Source organism: Musa acuminata, chromosome BXJ1-4 (assembly GCF_036884655.1).
Source record: "Musa acuminata AAA Group cultivar baxijiao chromosome BXJ1-4, Cavendish_Baxijiao_AAA, whole genome shotgun sequence".
NCBI classification, from domain to species: domain Eukaryota; kingdom Viridiplantae; phylum Streptophyta; class Magnoliopsida; order Zingiberales; family Musaceae; genus Musa; species Musa acuminata.
Genome location: NC_088330.1, coordinates 5,486,402 through 5,502,510, shown reverse-complemented (window position 1 = coordinate 5,502,510; position 16,109 = coordinate 5,486,402). Strand labels below are relative to the sequence as shown.

The window sequence follows — 16,109 nt, the reverse complement described above, 5'->3', positions numbered from 1 at the left end:
CATGAGAATTCCTGCTCCCGTTTTCTCAATCTTCCATACCATTTTCTAAGGCGATGAGATGTCAACATGCACTGAGCAGGAGGAAAAGTTTGTCTCTTGAGACCAAAAGAATCAGTGGCTCGATTCCTTTCGTCAATGTGTTCTTCTTCCAAGTTCCTGAGAGGAAACTGCAGCTGAAAGATAGATGGATTGGTGGAATACGATCTCTGATCTGATAATGATCGTCTGTATTTTAGTCGAGTGGAAGATGTAATGCCTTTCTTCTCCTTGGAAAGCAATCATATGAGAAAACAGTGGTCCCTGTTGCAACGTCAAGCTTGGACATCTCTCCCCATGCCTTTGTGTTCCTTTTGTGTTGTGCTGGAAAGTGACTTGGAGGAGTACTTGATACAAATGGGAGTTCGAGCATTATCTGAAGAAAGGCTCCACGACAAGGATGGCATGCATCAAGGAGATGAAGGGGCTGATGCTTTTCCCTTCTTAAATGGTTGCTGATCCATGAAAAGAAACTGCCAAGTGTTGATCTGAGAGGTCAATGAAGTTTGTATAGGGAGGAAAAAAAGTTTTAGGTCTGCGGGTGGCTTCATCTAAGCTGCAGCCTGGCAAGCAATTGCAGTAATGGATGTGTTCTTCAGTTAATAACTGGGAGTATAAGATGTACTCTTGCATCGAACAGGAACAGCCTCATGCAACTGGCTGAAGCTTGTTCTCCTCAAGGCGAATGTTCTTTCGTCCAGAAAAGAATATTTTTCCATTAAGGATAAATGAATTGGAAACCTTTTGAACCCTATTTATATATCCATGTAATGATCAGAAACGATGATATATGGAATAGACTAATCTGATCGGACTGTGAGTTGCTGATCAGATTCAACTAAGTGAAATTGTTACAAGATACTTTGAAGGATAACAACAAAATCTGATAGCCTCAATTATGAGCTGGAACAGTATATCTTTGAGCTTGCAACAGAGACTAAGAGAGAGTAGGAAGCTAAAAGATCAGATATCATATATGAATCAGATATATTTTCAAGGTGTAAGGTTACAAGGAAGCATTTCTGTTCCTTCAATCCTGTGGAAATGCCAGCATCCACATCCCTGATTTAACAGTATAGAAACACAAAGATATCTACATTACCATACAACCAAATGACATCCGGTGTATTCACACATTTTATGAATCCCAAATGTCAACAATCTCCATATCATATAACAGAAACCAAATTAATGAAGAAACGAGGTGAAGGAACTGATGGCCCGAAAGGTATTCAAGAAAGAAGGAATAATGCAAAGCCAATAAAAGAGATATCGAGTTCAAACTCTGCATATGTAGGTCTGTCCAGTTCTCAACTACCCTCACTTTTCGGCTGTAAAGATCCATCCTTCATTAGTTTCGAGCTTAGGCTATTGAACCTCTCCCTTGAATACTGTCTTGATGCCTTCCTCCAATCCGTACCTGCCTTCATCATCGCTGCAAACTCATCGTAACTTATTTTTCCGTCCTGAGATTAAAAAGAAGTACAAAATTTCAACTTGTTAGTGTCTTAATATGATAAAGGCCATCAACACAAGGTGATTTCTTCTCACCATCCAAGTAGAAATCAGTATCTTCAACAGATCTGCTCTAATGTTTTTACACCCTATGAAGGTTTTCTTTGTTTCTCTTAATTCAAAGGAGAGGAAACAAAATATGAAGAAATTGGAAAGTGATCGATGTTACCTTGTCTGTGTCTACGTCACGAATGATGGAATTAATCACTTCTTCATGATTCGGACCCAAGTCATCAGCCAAACAGTCCCTGAGCTCTTCGATTTCTATATATCCACTCTTATTTTGATCAAAGTATTGAAAGGCCTTGTGCAGGTGTTCATCATTTCCAATCTTTTTTAGGTGGATGGAGACGGCAACAAATTCTCCATAGTCCAGGGAGCCGTTTCCATCAGCATCAGCCTGTCATGAAGAAGGTAGATGAATTCGAATTAAAAGGAGTAAATTTTCATGTTCAACACTTGTGTTTGTTGCAAATTACACTTGGGCAAGACAGTCGAATCTGGTTTTGCCGAATAATGTTTGTTCACTAAACTCTAAAAGCATATGGAATGCAACTTAAATGCCCTATATTATTGTATGAAACAATTCAGCTTCCTTCCCCCTTCAGGGTAGGAAAAGACGAATATCCATATTCAGATCTGCTGAAGAAACAATTTCTAAGAAGGAAACAGAAGATGATGGCCATCGTGAGACCACACATGATCGTGCCCTTAAGATTTAATAATAGACCAAATAACACCTTTAAGTAATCATGAGGAGAAACTTACGGCTTCCATTAGTATTATGACATCTGCATCAGTAATATGGTGTCCCAGCTTATGCAAACCATATTTTAACTCCTCTAGTGTTATTTGCCCTTTCTTGTTTACATCCATCTTCTCAAACATATTCTTTATGTCAGCAACCTCCTCCACAGATAAATGTTCAGCCACCACCTACAGCCATTTGGTCTCAAAATGTGTCAGCATTGAAGTCTGGCAGAGCACAAGGAACACATAAAAAGTTGTGGATCTTGATATTGCCTAACATGAGAATTATGTGAAGAACATGACCACTAAAGTGCGAACAGGATAAGTGATTTATTCATGTAACAGATTCTTACCCTAAGAGCTTTCTTTTTTAATTTATTCATCACCGAAAATTGCTGGAGTCTTGAACGAACAGTTTCACCAAGATTAACATTGGGAGCCTTGTTGGCATTTTGCAGCCAAGGGTGATCTGCAATGCAATGTAGATTGTGAGGGAAATGCTTCAAAAATGCAAAAAAGATATGCCAGAAGATTTACTTCGGATGTAGATAAAATCCCTCTGTGGTGCAGATGGATTAACTTGTAAAGACTAAGAACAAGTGGAAGTATTCAATTGCAAGTTTTTGTCAAATTACAGTGCTACTTGATTTTAACACACAACCAGATGAAAATAATCAAGGATGCTTTACCGGCCTCCATCATTTCTTGATAATATTCATAACTTTGATTACCTCACATTGCTGGAAATGTAATGGAAGCTTTTGTTTCCTCAAACTACTTAGGTTATGATTTAGTTAAGCAGAAAATGCCGATTCAGAGTAGTCACTTATTGAAGAGCATTTAGGTATTGAAGATTTACCAAGAACTTCCTGAGCTGTCAAACGTCTCTTAGGATCTGGATCAAGCATCCGCTTGACAAGGTCTTTGGCAGTATCAGAAATCTTTGGCCATGGGTCTCTTTTGAAATCAATTACCGAGCGGATTATTGCTCGTGCGATGCCTTGCTCTGATTCTGCATAGCCACTAGTTGTTAAATTAACTAATAGATACTGAATGACATATCATAAAGACTTAATTATATTTCTCGATACAGTTCACTTATTAATAGATGTAGCATCAATGGATCTGACATCAAACTGCATCCCTTCCAGGAATGTTCTTTCTTTTTGGCTCTCCAAGAAAGGAAATTACCTGCCCAAAATGGTGGCACACCACAAAGCAGGATGTATAGGATAACTCCTGCACTCCAGACATCAACTTCTGGGCCATAATCTCGCTTTAAAACCTCTGGAGCCATGTAGTAAGGACTGCCAACTATCTCAGTAAAGCGCTCACCTGCATAGCAAAAAGAAAACCAGCAAAGGCATCAGAAATCCTTAAGTTACCCTACACAATATGGCACCTACGGCTTCATGGACTAGAATGACCATCAAATGATTTTTCATGAATTTGTAGCAACTCAGGGATTTAAAGGTATTGTAAGTTTCACTATGGAGTATACTAACCGGCCAAGGTTATAGGATACTAATCAAATATTCTCATAGCATTCTATTACAACCTACCTGGCTTAAAAAATACAGACAACCCAAAATCGATGGCTTTCAGAGGGGCATTTTCCTTTTTGCTTCCAAACAAGAAGTTCTCTGGTTTGAGGTCGCGGTGCATCACCCCATACTTGTGACAATTCTGTTATAAAATGGAGCAAGTAAACAAGTAAGATCTTTAGCCATGGCACCATTCAAATCCAGCTTGAAGGCAACATAATATTGCAAGCAAGTCACACGTATCAGGATATTAGAAAATCAAGTCATAGCTCAAGCATGGAAATACTCGAATCCAGCTCGAACCAACATAACATTGCCTTAAATATCAACATAACAGGATCTCAAAGCCATGAAAAAAATTAACTGAACTTCTGACAGACCAAGGCCTGTAGCTGGAACTGCCGCTAACATGATAACAGGAAATGCATTAAAGAGAACAAATGTAGATCAAACTTAGGAGGTAGAAACTCCAAAAAACCAAAAAAAGAAGAACAAACAATTGTATTAACAGAAAGAAGGGTACCGAATACAGAAACCTTACAGGTGGGACATTAAAGTAGATATTGGCTTTCGAGAACGAGGGAGGACGATAAAATTATATTCCTCAGAAAAATCACCAGTATATTTCCTTCGATGTTTGGAATTTGAGACTAATTAAGGAAGTTCAAAATTACCTTTTCAGTATGCTGAAATATCCATCAAATGCAATAGGCAACAATTAAACTTAATTAACACAGAAGTTCGTTCTATGGACTTGCAAATGCCATGACACAAAAGTAAAGTAAACGAGTGAGTTTTGGCAATTTGGCAAATGATACATACTTCTTTCGGTGATCCAGATGTATAAAAGAACAAGAATGTGCATGAATCTTATAAACATGAAGGATTAGCAAATGGATTGCAGGGATGAACGAGTTAGGTTAAAAGAAGAGCGAAGAGTTTGATTCCGCAAGGGGTATTACCTGCACCACTTCAACAATTGTTCGCATGACCATGGCAGCGGCCCGTTCGGTGTAATGCCCCCTCGCAACAATCCGATCGAACAGCTCCCCTCCTTCGCAAAGCTCCATGACGAGGTGGACCGCGGTGTCGTCCTCATAGGTGTCCTTGAGGCTCACGATATTTGGGTGGCTCGGCAAATGCCGCATGATCTCCACCTCCCTCCTCACATCCTCGACGTCCACCGCCGTGCGCAGCTTCTTCTTGGAGATGGACTTGCAGGCGAAGTGCTCCCCCGTGGCCTTGTCGGTGCAGAGGCATGTGACGCCGAACTCCCCGCGGCCGAGCTCCTGGCCGAGATCGTACCGGCTCTCGATGTCCCGGCCGGTGGGTTCCTTGAGGACGACGAGGGTGGGTGCGGGTCCGCGGAGGTAACTGATAGAGAAAGGGTTCGGCCTCTTCTCCTTCTTCTTATTCTTCGTCGTCGTCGTCTCCGGATCAACGGGGACGGCGCAGCAATTCCCCATTGGATTTAGTGGATTTTCGGACCAAGATCCAACCTTTCGCGGCTTTCTTGAAGGATTAACCGAAAGGAGTCCTTGAGAACCAACGCAAGCCGCGGCAAGATTGAATCTTTCCCAAGGAGAAAAATCCAAAAATCCGATAGGGATGACAAAAAAATTGGTCTTTTACCAACCAAAAATAAGCGATCAAGCTCGACAGCTTGAAATTCCAAGAGAACGTATGGGAACCAAAATGCCTCTCCAAATTAGAGACCGTTTGGGATATCTAAACGAATACGGAACTCCTCGAATTGAAAGGAACGAAGACAAGAGAAACGAGAACAGGAACCCTTGTGTTTTTCTTTCCTTGTCTCAATTCGCCTGCTTCTTTCCTCCGTTCTTCTTCCAAAAACGAGAATCCGAGCTTCCGCACCCCTCTGTTATCTCCTCCCCTCTCGGATTCTCTCAACTCGAACGGCAACAGCGGCAAAGTACGAATTTTTACGACGTAAGAAGTCAAACAAAGGGTCCGCGCGAGAAGAAAACAAACGGATTGGAACAAAAGATTTCGAATTCCAATCAAGAGCAGGAGGGTCGAATGAGCCCAATGTCGTGAGAAGAGAGCGTCAAAGCTTCCGACTCTCTTCTCCCCTCCCTCCCACCAGCTCCTCACGACAACAACGAGAAAAAGAAGCCAAACGAGAAGCAAAAACCGCCTTCTTTCTTGGGTTGTAATAGTCAAAACAGCATCACAAGAAACACGCGATCGTTTCTCCTCGCTCGTCGGAAATCTAACGGAGTTCGTGATGACCAACGTGTCCCTCTTCGCCTGCGCTCCAAGATGCATTTGGACGCCAGACTTGACCGATTCATACGCGACTTCAGCGGGACAAGAGAAGTACCGTATTGATTTAAGCAGAAGGGATGTGTTGACGACTTCCTACTCAAAATATAGTTCTTATATTCTAATCGAAATCGGAACGTCGTATTTGATCGTTCACTGTACATTATACGTCACATGCAATATTACTAATGACAGTGAAAGACGGAAAGTGACCGATGGCAATTGGACTCGTGAGACATCGATTGTGTCCGACTTGATGGAATTATGTTTGATCAATTTTGATGAAAAAATAAAAATCTTAATTTAGTTTGATTTTTTTTTATAAAAACTAATCAATAATCACGAAGAACTCGACGAAATATCCCATAACTTCGAAAGAGAGGGATGCCTCCTTACAAAGAATATTAATCATTTATCTCAGTTTTAAAATTAATGTTGTTCTCGAAAAGTTCATGTATTTTGCTAAACTTTTGGAACAACCCTTATCTTCCACTCAAGGCCAATTTTTACCCACCTTAATCTAAAAATGATAATTAAAAATATTTTTTTTATATATAAACTAAAAATTATATATATATATATATATATGATGAGTTTTTTTAAATATAAGTTTGAGAAATTTTCAAATAGCGCCCCAACTTTAAAAGAATTTCATGGAGTTTTTTTTTTTTTTGAAATGATCATTTTGCTCCTGTCGGCTACTACCCTTCGCTTTGTCGTTCGCCCCCTCCATCACGTTAATTGTTCCCTTCCATCGAACCCACCAAGCGATAGAGGCTGAAAATTTGGGTGGGCTATCCCCTCCTTCTTCTTTGCATATAGTTGACGATGGGAGATTTGCGATAGAGGTTGTACCATATTATTGGAATGATCAATTTTGAATGAAAAAATAGTAAGCCTTGATTTATTATTATTTTTAATTAAAACTAAACAATACAAACATGATGATAACTCCAAAGAACATGATAAAATATTCCATAACTTCGAAAGTAACCTCTTTACAAAGAATGTGAATAATTTATTTTAGTTTCTAAATCAATGGTGGCCAAGAAAGTCATTGTATATTTCCCTAAGCTCTTTACAAAGAATATGAATAATTTATTTTAGTTTTTAAATCAATGGTGGCCAAGAAAGTCATTGTATATTTCCCTAAGCTCCTTACTGTGAATCTTTGCCTCAAAGCCAATTTTTACCTACCTTCTAAAAAAATGATAATTTTTTTTAAAAAATAATTTTCTTGTACAATTTAAACATTATATATATATATATATATATATATATATATACACATTATCCTATAAAATATTTGGTATACTACCCCAAATGTATATATCTATTATTATTATTTATTTATATAAAATTCAGATTTGATAATTCGTCGATTTGATACCACCTTTGGATGAAAAGTTTTAGTAGAGGAGAAAGATATCACTATAAATCGAGCGTAAAACTAAAAAAAAAATCTCTATTGTCTTAAATTCAAAAGTGTCAACAACAAGAGACTAAATAATAAAAATAAAGACGAGAAAAGATTCAACTAAGAATGCATGTTATTTATAGATAATACCTTAGTGTTATTGGCAAAAGGAACTTACTAATAGTTTTTGGTCTCCTCTTTTATTGCTAGAATCTCGTCATGAGATTTGAACAATAAATAGAAAGGCTTCTAGACTTTCCAAAGAGTTGAACAATGCTTGGTTGTTGAAATTGAAGGAATAATGGGCTACAACTAGAAGAGGAACTCGATAGCACCTTCTCCTCTTCTTCTTTGGCTCTTGGCATTAGTAGATTACTACGGTTGACTAAAGCTTTGGCTAGTTCTTTATGAACTTGTTCCTCTTCTTTTTCTCTCTTCTTCTACTACTTCTTCAAGGCTAGCTGATTTAGGATTGTGCAAGTGCTGTCCTAATCCAAGTCCCACTCAAATTTAGGTTTGGGCTGATGTGGTGTTGAGTAGGTGCTAGATTGGATTGGTCAAATCGGGCTTTGAAGTTCAAGTGTTGAACATGATAAATTACTAGTGACGACTAAAGCTTTGGTTGGTTCTCTATTACAATGCCACTACTAAAGGTTGGGGGATAGGAAGATGAAAGCTAGCTATACAATTGGAAGAATGAAGCCTACGAATTTGCTCTTCTCCTTCTCTCTTCTTTTGCTATCGCTCTTGATTGTAAGACTTCCTTGAGGCCAGTTGATTTAGGATTGTGTCTATGTTGTCCTAATATGAGTCCCACTCAGAATAGATTTGGGCTGATATGGTGCTACTTGGGAGCTAATTTGGGATATGAAGTTTAAATGATAACTCGGCTTGAGTTCGATAAGGTTGATGAACATTTATGAGATCATTTTTGTTGCGGCCAATTCTTGACGCTTATCGAAAAATCACGAGAGTTCAATGAACATGAGAGCAAGAGATTTATTGTGCAGGGCACTGAAGAGATCAAGCTCATTCAAACCTCATCTTGGAATAATCCCGAAAGTTCAGAGACTACATCGAAGCAATTCTTACCTGCTACTATTCAACTCTTGTCTCTCACCTCACCCATGGGAGGATATTCCAAGATGATTTTGTTTCTTTGGGATATGACCAAGTTTATGATATTAAATTATTAATATTTTAATATTAGAAGGAGAATTCGAATGTCGGCAAGATTATCCACCCATAAATCCTCTCGACAAGCGCTCTAGTGAGAAAGAATCGCGACGCCGCACGGAGCCTTTCCTTCACTGATCGCCCACCAAATGATAACAGCAAAGTCTGGGTAGATAGATCAACACATAAAGAGTAGTGTAGCTCGATTGACAGAGCAAAACATACATCATATACTTGTGCAAATTAACATGCCTCCATCCGGCCAGCTACCACCGGAGAAGACGGTGGACGGAAGAGCCTCACTGGTGACAGATCCTCGCCGTCGGCATGGTCACGCATATCGGGGCGTACTTCTTCTTCGCCTCCAACGTCCCCCGCTTAGGCTCCTCATCTGCCGTCGCGATCCCCTGGCCGATGCCACACACCGCGGCCGCAGCAGCCGCGAACATCACCGCCCGCCGGCCGTTGTTCTCGCCGCCATCACGACGTTCGGTGTCTTTGACGTGGGTGGCAGCCTTGGCCATCACGAGGCTCCGCCGGCGGCCAATCGAGGGACGGTCAGCGACGCTGACACCGCCGAGGAAGGAAGCCGTTATGGGGAGTGATGATGCCATGTCTACCTCGCACACATGCAATTCCCTGCAATTCCAACTCACGCTCGTAATAAGGAGTGCGCGCAGGAGATCGTGAGGTGCCATTCGTCCATCTTATCAAAAGGCATGACCGCTCCAATGACTTCCATACACGTGGTGGATAACATGAGATCAGGAAGAGGTCTGTATTCAACCCAAATCGAGTCGACTCCACCCAGTCACACTGGAAGAGTTGCCCTGTCTGCAAGCGAAGAGACGACAAGGGAGTTGAGGAACCTATTCCATCAGCACCTGCGAACTGGAATCCATGCTCAGTTACAGTGATGCTTTACACCCTTCCCTCACGTAGCTGAAGAACCCAGATGAGACACTGCACAGCCCACGCGAAGGGTTGTAGAAGGTCGAGCTGTCGAGGAGCGGGAAACTACTCGCTTGCTGATACGTTTGAATGCCATGGCGTGCATTTATTGGGATACAGCAGTGGCGCAGGTCTTGCTATCTGCAGCTACGAACTGGAATCAGTGATCAGTATACATTTAGTAAGGCAGGACATAAGTGAAGACAGCGCGCAGGACATTAAAGCTCACTGCCAACTCGTGCGGCGCCTTCCAAGCTTCACATCAGCCATTTCTACCTGGAAGAGCCTCTCGTACTCTTGTCTCTTTACATCACACTAAACTATCGTCACTCTCCTCTTGTCTGGCTTTGGTGAGTAGATGGAGAGGAATAAATGTGGCTTCACCTATCCGGTTGTCTTCCGCATTGGACTTGTCGTCTAGTTGTCTCATGCATTCAATTTTCACATATCACTGTGAGAGGTATGGCTGCTGAGTGGAAACTCCTCATAAACTGCAATGTGTGCTTAGCATTAGGTCTCAGGTCCTCGATGACATGCTAAACGTATGATTTCTACTAATTACCAAGTTCTTAGATGTAGTTTATTACCCAAGAAGCTGACATTTCTGAAGCTAAACATTATGTCACTGTCATTATCAAGGCACTCTGGGACTCGGATTCGCCTAGGTTCTGCATGAACACGCTCCACGAGTAACAATAATAGCATATCAATTAGACTAATAATAATAATAATAAGACCTGTAAGAGAAGATGTTCTGTTCTCTGACTCTTGCCGTCCTCTCTCTCTCTCTCTCTCTCTCTTTCCCAATTCCAATTTCCATTTCAATTCGCTCTCCTCGTGTTAATTAGGGCACTAATTAACTCTTGCCTTGGGTTCGACGTGACCGACGAAAGCATCTCGTGCAGCAGACCACGAGATCGCGTATGACCCAAACAAGACAAGAGGACACGCGTTTCTGCTCACAGTTTGAACTTAGTGTGGTTAATTAAGTTAAATCGATTGCAGCCTCCTCGTCGACGGCGCAAATATTAAAGCAGCACATTTTCCGACATTTTGTACAAACACTCGCTCGTACCTGTAAGGCGATTGGATGACATCGTGGGATCAGTCGCGCAGCCTGGTCTCGTGCAGAACGCCATCGCGTGCCCACAGCGAATCACGAGACGCCCTCATCGGTTGCTCACGTGATGCCACGTGTGTCGCGGTGGTACGAGGCAGTTTTGGGCGGAGTGATTTGGGTGTCTTATCCCTGCATGGAATTATCGGTACATCAATGATGCGAAGCGATTTCACGATTTTGCCCTGAAAGATGCTTCTTTGCTTCCATTCTGCCACTCCCGTTCGGAGCAGCCGTTCTCATCATTGGGCCATCGAGGTGGTGATCATTCGACATGGGGGGCGGTTTGGTCATTTCGGGTGGCGTGAGAGGTCCATTTCAAATCGAACTGCTCTTCGCGGAAAACGAAGCACACTCTGGTGTTCCGCAGCGATGTCTTCGGCCGTCGCTTGCTTTCCGTAGCTTCACTTTCCTGAAAACCGCTTCCACTTATCGTTTCATAGCGAACACACACGGAGTTGGAGAAGGAATGGCGGCGAGGAACGGACGGTGGAAGCCGGCGCTACCGCCGGCCCCGGTGATTCTCAACCTGCCCCGACGATGGAGGCAGACGCGGGCGTCCGCTCCGCCGAAGCCGGGATTATGCCGGAATCTCGGCGATCTACTGGACGAGGAGCGCAGTGCGAGGCCACCGGAGCCGGCCCCGTCGTGCTCCTCGGGCGAGAGCGTGGGAGTTTCCGGGGCCGAGGATGGGTGGCGGTTCCAGGCGGAGATCCTTCGCGCCGAGTGTAACTTCTTGAGGATGGAGCGGGAGGTGGCGCAGCGGAAGCTGGAGAGGAACCGTGCTCAAATGGAAGACGCACTGAAATCCGCCATGGAGAGCCTAGTCTCGGTGTGTTCTGATTGATCTCGATTCCATGGCTTTCTATTTGACTCTTCCGATCATGCTGCTGGACATTGATGGAAACTGATCAGGGGAGGAAGAAGATCGACGGGAGCGATGGCGTAGGGGCGGCGCTAGACGAGGGGATCGAGCAGCTGAAGGAGAAGCTGGAGCAGTTCAAGTTCGGGAGCAGTGACAGCAGGAGAAGAAGAAGCTCCCGCAAGCTGCTGCGGAGGAGTTGCAGAGGGAACTTTGACCGGCGGGCGTCGGTGCTTCGACGCAAGCTGGAGAAGATGACGGAAGACACCAGCGTGAAGGACATAAAAGAGATTTCCTTGCCATCCTTGCCAAAGAAGGATCCAGAAGCCGAACAGCCAGAACAAGCGGAGAGTGCTACTCCTGATTCGAATCATGGTCGCCAGTTCCCCGACGATGTAGTAATCTTCACTTCCTTTCAGATCATACTTGATATTTACTTTTGTGACTATTTTTCATGCATCGATATGTCTGTTTTGTTTGGAACCGGGGATGAGAAAAGATGGAGAAGCTGAGGAGGAAGATGGAGGGGATGTCCAGGGGGATGTTGGAAAGAATGGAGGAGTGCAGCTACTTGCTCTCCGCCAACAACAGAAACAACAGTAGCGCAATTAGCAGGAGACACAACATTGTTGCATACAGTGAAGCAGCAGGCAACTCCTTCCTTCATCTCCGGCAGAAGCAGCAGCCCCCGCAGGAGAAGCTGGTGAGATTTCGAACCCATATCATCTGCTTTCGGACACACACAACATGCCATGGAGAATGAACTTAGATGTGCAAGTTAGAGATACATAATTGCTCTACATATTGATTATTCAAAGCAAACAAAGGTTGATCAGGCAAAGGGAATATTAGGAGAAATCCTTATGGCATGGTCATATATCCCTGTTCAGCCTAATCACTACACTAGCATTCATTTTAAGATTCATTGGCTTACCTTGTGCAGTAAATTATATTATACTTGTTGACATCTGAGGAATGGTGACAAATTCTGCTCAAGGACTGAAAGAGTCCAAAGAACAGAAAGTTACAAGAATTCTGGAAGTAAATATTTTCTACTTCCCGAAGTTCCATGGGAAGAAGTACTTTCAGAAAACAAAAACAGGAACAACATTTACCAAATTATGGAAGCAAAAAACATCAAACTCAAGTACAATTCTTAGTTATGTTGCCCTTATGCACCAGGTATAGCTTGGCCATGTTACTAAGAGAAATGCTTGGTGGTCCTATTTATCAGGACCACTTATCACTAGCGAAAGCCATTGTATTAAATACATTTCTCATTAATGCTATCCATTTTATAGCCATATCTAGAATTGCTTCAATTTAAATTTTCAAAGCCATCACTCTTTCCTTATATTCCAGAACAAAGAATGTGTTGACTTTTTCAATTTTCTTTGCAGTTGACCACTTGAACTTATGAATCAAATTTTAAAACTATTCCGTAGAGCTTCAGCTTATGCCAAAACTTTCAATTCCTAACCCAAACAAGACTTAAGATGATATGACCTGATTCAGTACTCTCAAAATTGAATTATGTGATGAGTTCCAAGTGATTGATTCTGTGCTCTGTGTATGACAATCACATGGAATCTTTCCTGTCTTGGCACAGGAACAGATGGAAACTGATACATAGAATTGTTAAGTAAATCTCTTTTTACATAATGATGGTTGATGTTGCTAATTGAAGTCTTTCATAACTTTGGGATATCTTGTTCTTATTGGAAAGAGATCACACTCTTTTTCATATACATCTCACAAATTGAGTTAGGAAAAACTACAACTCTGCCTCAGCTGTTTGTCCAATTATTATCAGACATGATATTATTGAGAAAGACTTCTAGTGGTATGTGTTTTGTTACTTGTTTTTTAATTTTCAGGAAGCATATACTGACTTGCCCTAACTTCTGTTAGTCCTGTTTAATTTGCTTGATTTTAATTTCCTTCCAAATGATGTAGGGATGTAATGATGTTCATGTCTCATGTTCATCTGTTGTTAATGTAATTTTTTAATGGCATTAGTGTCCTTTTTTGTTTGGTTTGCATTAGGATTGTTTTGGTGCTTGTTTTAGAATCTTGTTAGGTCGACAACTTAAATCACTACAGTGGTCGAAGGGTCATTAAAACTCTGGCCACTGTATCAAAAGGCCACAAGAAGAAGGTAACTGGTTTTCTCAGAAAAGTGGTGCACCTCAATGCACTACGAATTCTTCATGCAAAACTTGATGAGCAACACCAACATAATATGGTCCCCCTCACTAGTCCAATCAATCATCTTCATATAATTTACGCACAATTTGATATCCTCATCTTCTCTACCAGAAGGGTAATATTCTTGAGCTTTTTTTTCCCTCTACTTGAATGATTTGTTCCCAGTTGAAGAAGTCAGTCATATTCGGTACTGGTCTTAATGGATATCTGTGCGTGCACCAAACATCACCTGTGCGTGCACCAAACGACTTGCATGCCATCATTATTCTTTTAGTAAAAGCTTTTGTTTTAGGACCTGTGAATGCAAGGCACTCCCTGTATCTGCTATGATGACTGTTGCTCAGACTGTGTCCACTTCGCCATGAATGCATCCACCTGCTGCCCAAACCTTGTCCTATTTGGCAGGGAAAATTTATTAGCAATAAATATGTTGCTGATCCAAAGTTTGCCTCACTCGTCATGAGGTCATCTTGCGTAGATAATTTTGATGTGATAGACCTCTCTTTGCTTTCCAGAAACATTCAAGCAAATTTGTTCCAGGTTGATAATTTGCATGGTCGGTAGTTTGTGTGCTACAGAGTACATACTACACTAGCTTTATAACTGAGAATTATGATCAAATTTAAAGGGGAATATTGACTCTTTAAGCTGTTTTCTTGCCAGAGCATTTAGCTGTTTTTGATTCTTTAAGCATATATATAGGTTTCACAAGACTCAATATTGACTGGGAGTTCCAGGTTCTGTGGTTGCAGCGGGAGAAGGAGAAGATGGGTCTAGTGAGCTGCTGCAGTTGCAAGGAGGCGGTCGGGAGGATAATGCAGCAGGTGAGGGCGGAGTCGGAGCAATGGAGTCAGATGCAGGAGATGTTGGAACAAGTCAGGGTAGAGATGGAAGAGCTTCGATCTTCTAGAGACCACTGGCAGCGACGAGCAATTGTATCTGAGATCAATTTCCATTCCCAGCATACTCAAGTGAGCTTTTCTTTTCCTCTTCTATACTTAGAAGAGTGGTCTTATGCAGATAAAGCTTGGCTGTAACTCTTAAACTCTTTTGATCCAGAAGCTCGAGTGGAAGCAAAGGGCACGATCATCCGAACGCAAAGTCATTGAGCTGGAGAAACTTGTGTCGGAGTTGCAGAAAGAGCTCCAGCCATCGAAAGGCAAGCTTCTGAATCCCCCCACTGCCTCCCCCCCTCTGCACTTGGAGGTACGCACTGCAGAGTCACGAAGGGGAGCTAAAAACCAGCAGATGAGATCGCTCAACTCGTGCAAGGAGGAAATGCGTGTTCTCGTCCATCAGCCCAAGTCACACAACCATTTCACCAGACGCTTACCGTTGCAGAACATCGATAACATTTTTCCCCTCGGACCGAGAAAATGAGTACGGAGTTCAGAATAATGGAGGCGAGATGGTGAAGATCTCAGCATGCGCTACTATGCTTCGGAGAATGTTTTATCCGTAGAGGTTATACATAATAATCATGTTTTCTGTCCACCCAACTCGGTTTCGTTCCCAGGGAGGAAGAGTAAATTGCTTTTCTTTTTTTAGTGTGTTGATTAGATTGCATGAAATCTGTACTAAGCTGCAGAAATTTGCTCAAGCTTGTGTTATTTCAAACTAAGCTTGCTTGACCTGACCGTGGACAACCAAGCACAGTAGACTGATCCAATCTTCTCGGAGACGTAGACATACGCAACAAATGAGAAGCTCATAAGCGTTACGTCTTTCGAGTCAGTTCCCCTTCTGCTTCGGTGACGTCATTCGCAGCCTCACCATTCATGTCCATCGGCAATCTCCACCGTCTCTTCCTTTCCTGACATCATTCCTCCTGCCCTTCCCCTCAGCCGCCTCCTGCGATGTCTCCGGCGAGACAGAGATCGCTTGGGTCTGGACGTGGGCTTGATGGGACGGACGAAGCTGCCATGAATTGGTGGAAGAGGGTGATGGGAGGATGAAGTGCAACGCTTCGAAGTGGAGGAGAAAATGACAGACATTTGGATTTGCCATCGGCGAAGGTTGATGGGGACGAGCTTGAACATGCTGTAAGCTTGGCTCAGCTGCACCCTAAAGATGGATCCAATATGCCAATGGAGGGGATTTGTGTTAAGGGCCCCCTCGTAATTTAATATAGATTGTTAAATGGGGTGTTAAGACCAATAAGTCCCCTTATACGACTCTGTGTCCTACTTAAGTCACGAATTGGGGGTCTGTGACTCAGATCCAGTGCGCCTTTCGCGACGGACCATA

The 16,109-nt window shown here is 42.4% G+C and overlaps 3 protein-coding genes across 4 annotated transcripts; 1 reads left to right on the top strand and 2 right to left on the bottom strand.

Annotated features, from left to right (window-relative positions):
- Nucleotides 1-990: 990 nt before the first annotated feature.
- Nucleotides 991-6,066, bottom strand: LOC103980807 (calcium-dependent protein kinase 20). Its single transcript, XM_009397316.3, has 8 exons — nt 4,808-6,066; nt 3,864-3,987; nt 3,493-3,636; nt 3,161-3,313; nt 2,655-2,770; nt 2,320-2,487; nt 1,721-1,951; nt 991-1,502 (listed from the first exon to the last, which is right to left on the bottom strand). The coding sequence occupies exons 1-8, from the start codon at nt 5,309-5,311 to the stop codon at nt 1,347-1,349; spliced, it is 1,596 nt and encodes a 531-aa protein (XP_009395591.2). The 5' UTR covers nt 5,312-6,066; the 3' UTR covers nt 991-1,346.
- A 2,957-nt stretch (nt 6,067-9,023) lies between these two features.
- Nucleotides 9,024-9,338, bottom strand: LOC135672026 (photosystem II 5 kDa protein, chloroplastic-like). The gene has a single exon (XM_065180480.1). The coding sequence runs from the start codon at nt 9,336-9,338 to the stop codon at nt 9,024-9,026; it is 315 nt and encodes a 104-aa protein (XP_065036552.1).
- A 1,843-nt stretch (nt 9,339-11,181) lies between these two features.
- On the top strand, nt 11,182-15,409 carry LOC135672346 (uncharacterized). Of its 2 annotated transcripts, none has more exons than XM_065180806.1 (5): nt 11,182-11,624; nt 11,708-12,049; nt 12,154-12,357; nt 14,600-14,833; nt 14,925-15,409. In XM_065180806.1, the coding sequence occupies exons 1-5, from the start codon at nt 11,262-11,264 to the stop codon at nt 15,240-15,242; spliced, it is 1,461 nt and encodes a 486-aa protein (XP_065036878.1). In that variant the 5' UTR covers nt 11,182-11,261; the 3' UTR covers nt 15,243-15,409. The 2 variants fall into 2 exon arrangements, with proteins under 2 accessions (XP_065036878.1, XP_065036877.1); XM_065180805.1 differs by having other exon boundaries at nt 11,185-11,624; nt 14,922-15,409.
- The last annotated feature ends 700 nt before the right edge of the window (nt 15,410-16,109 follow it).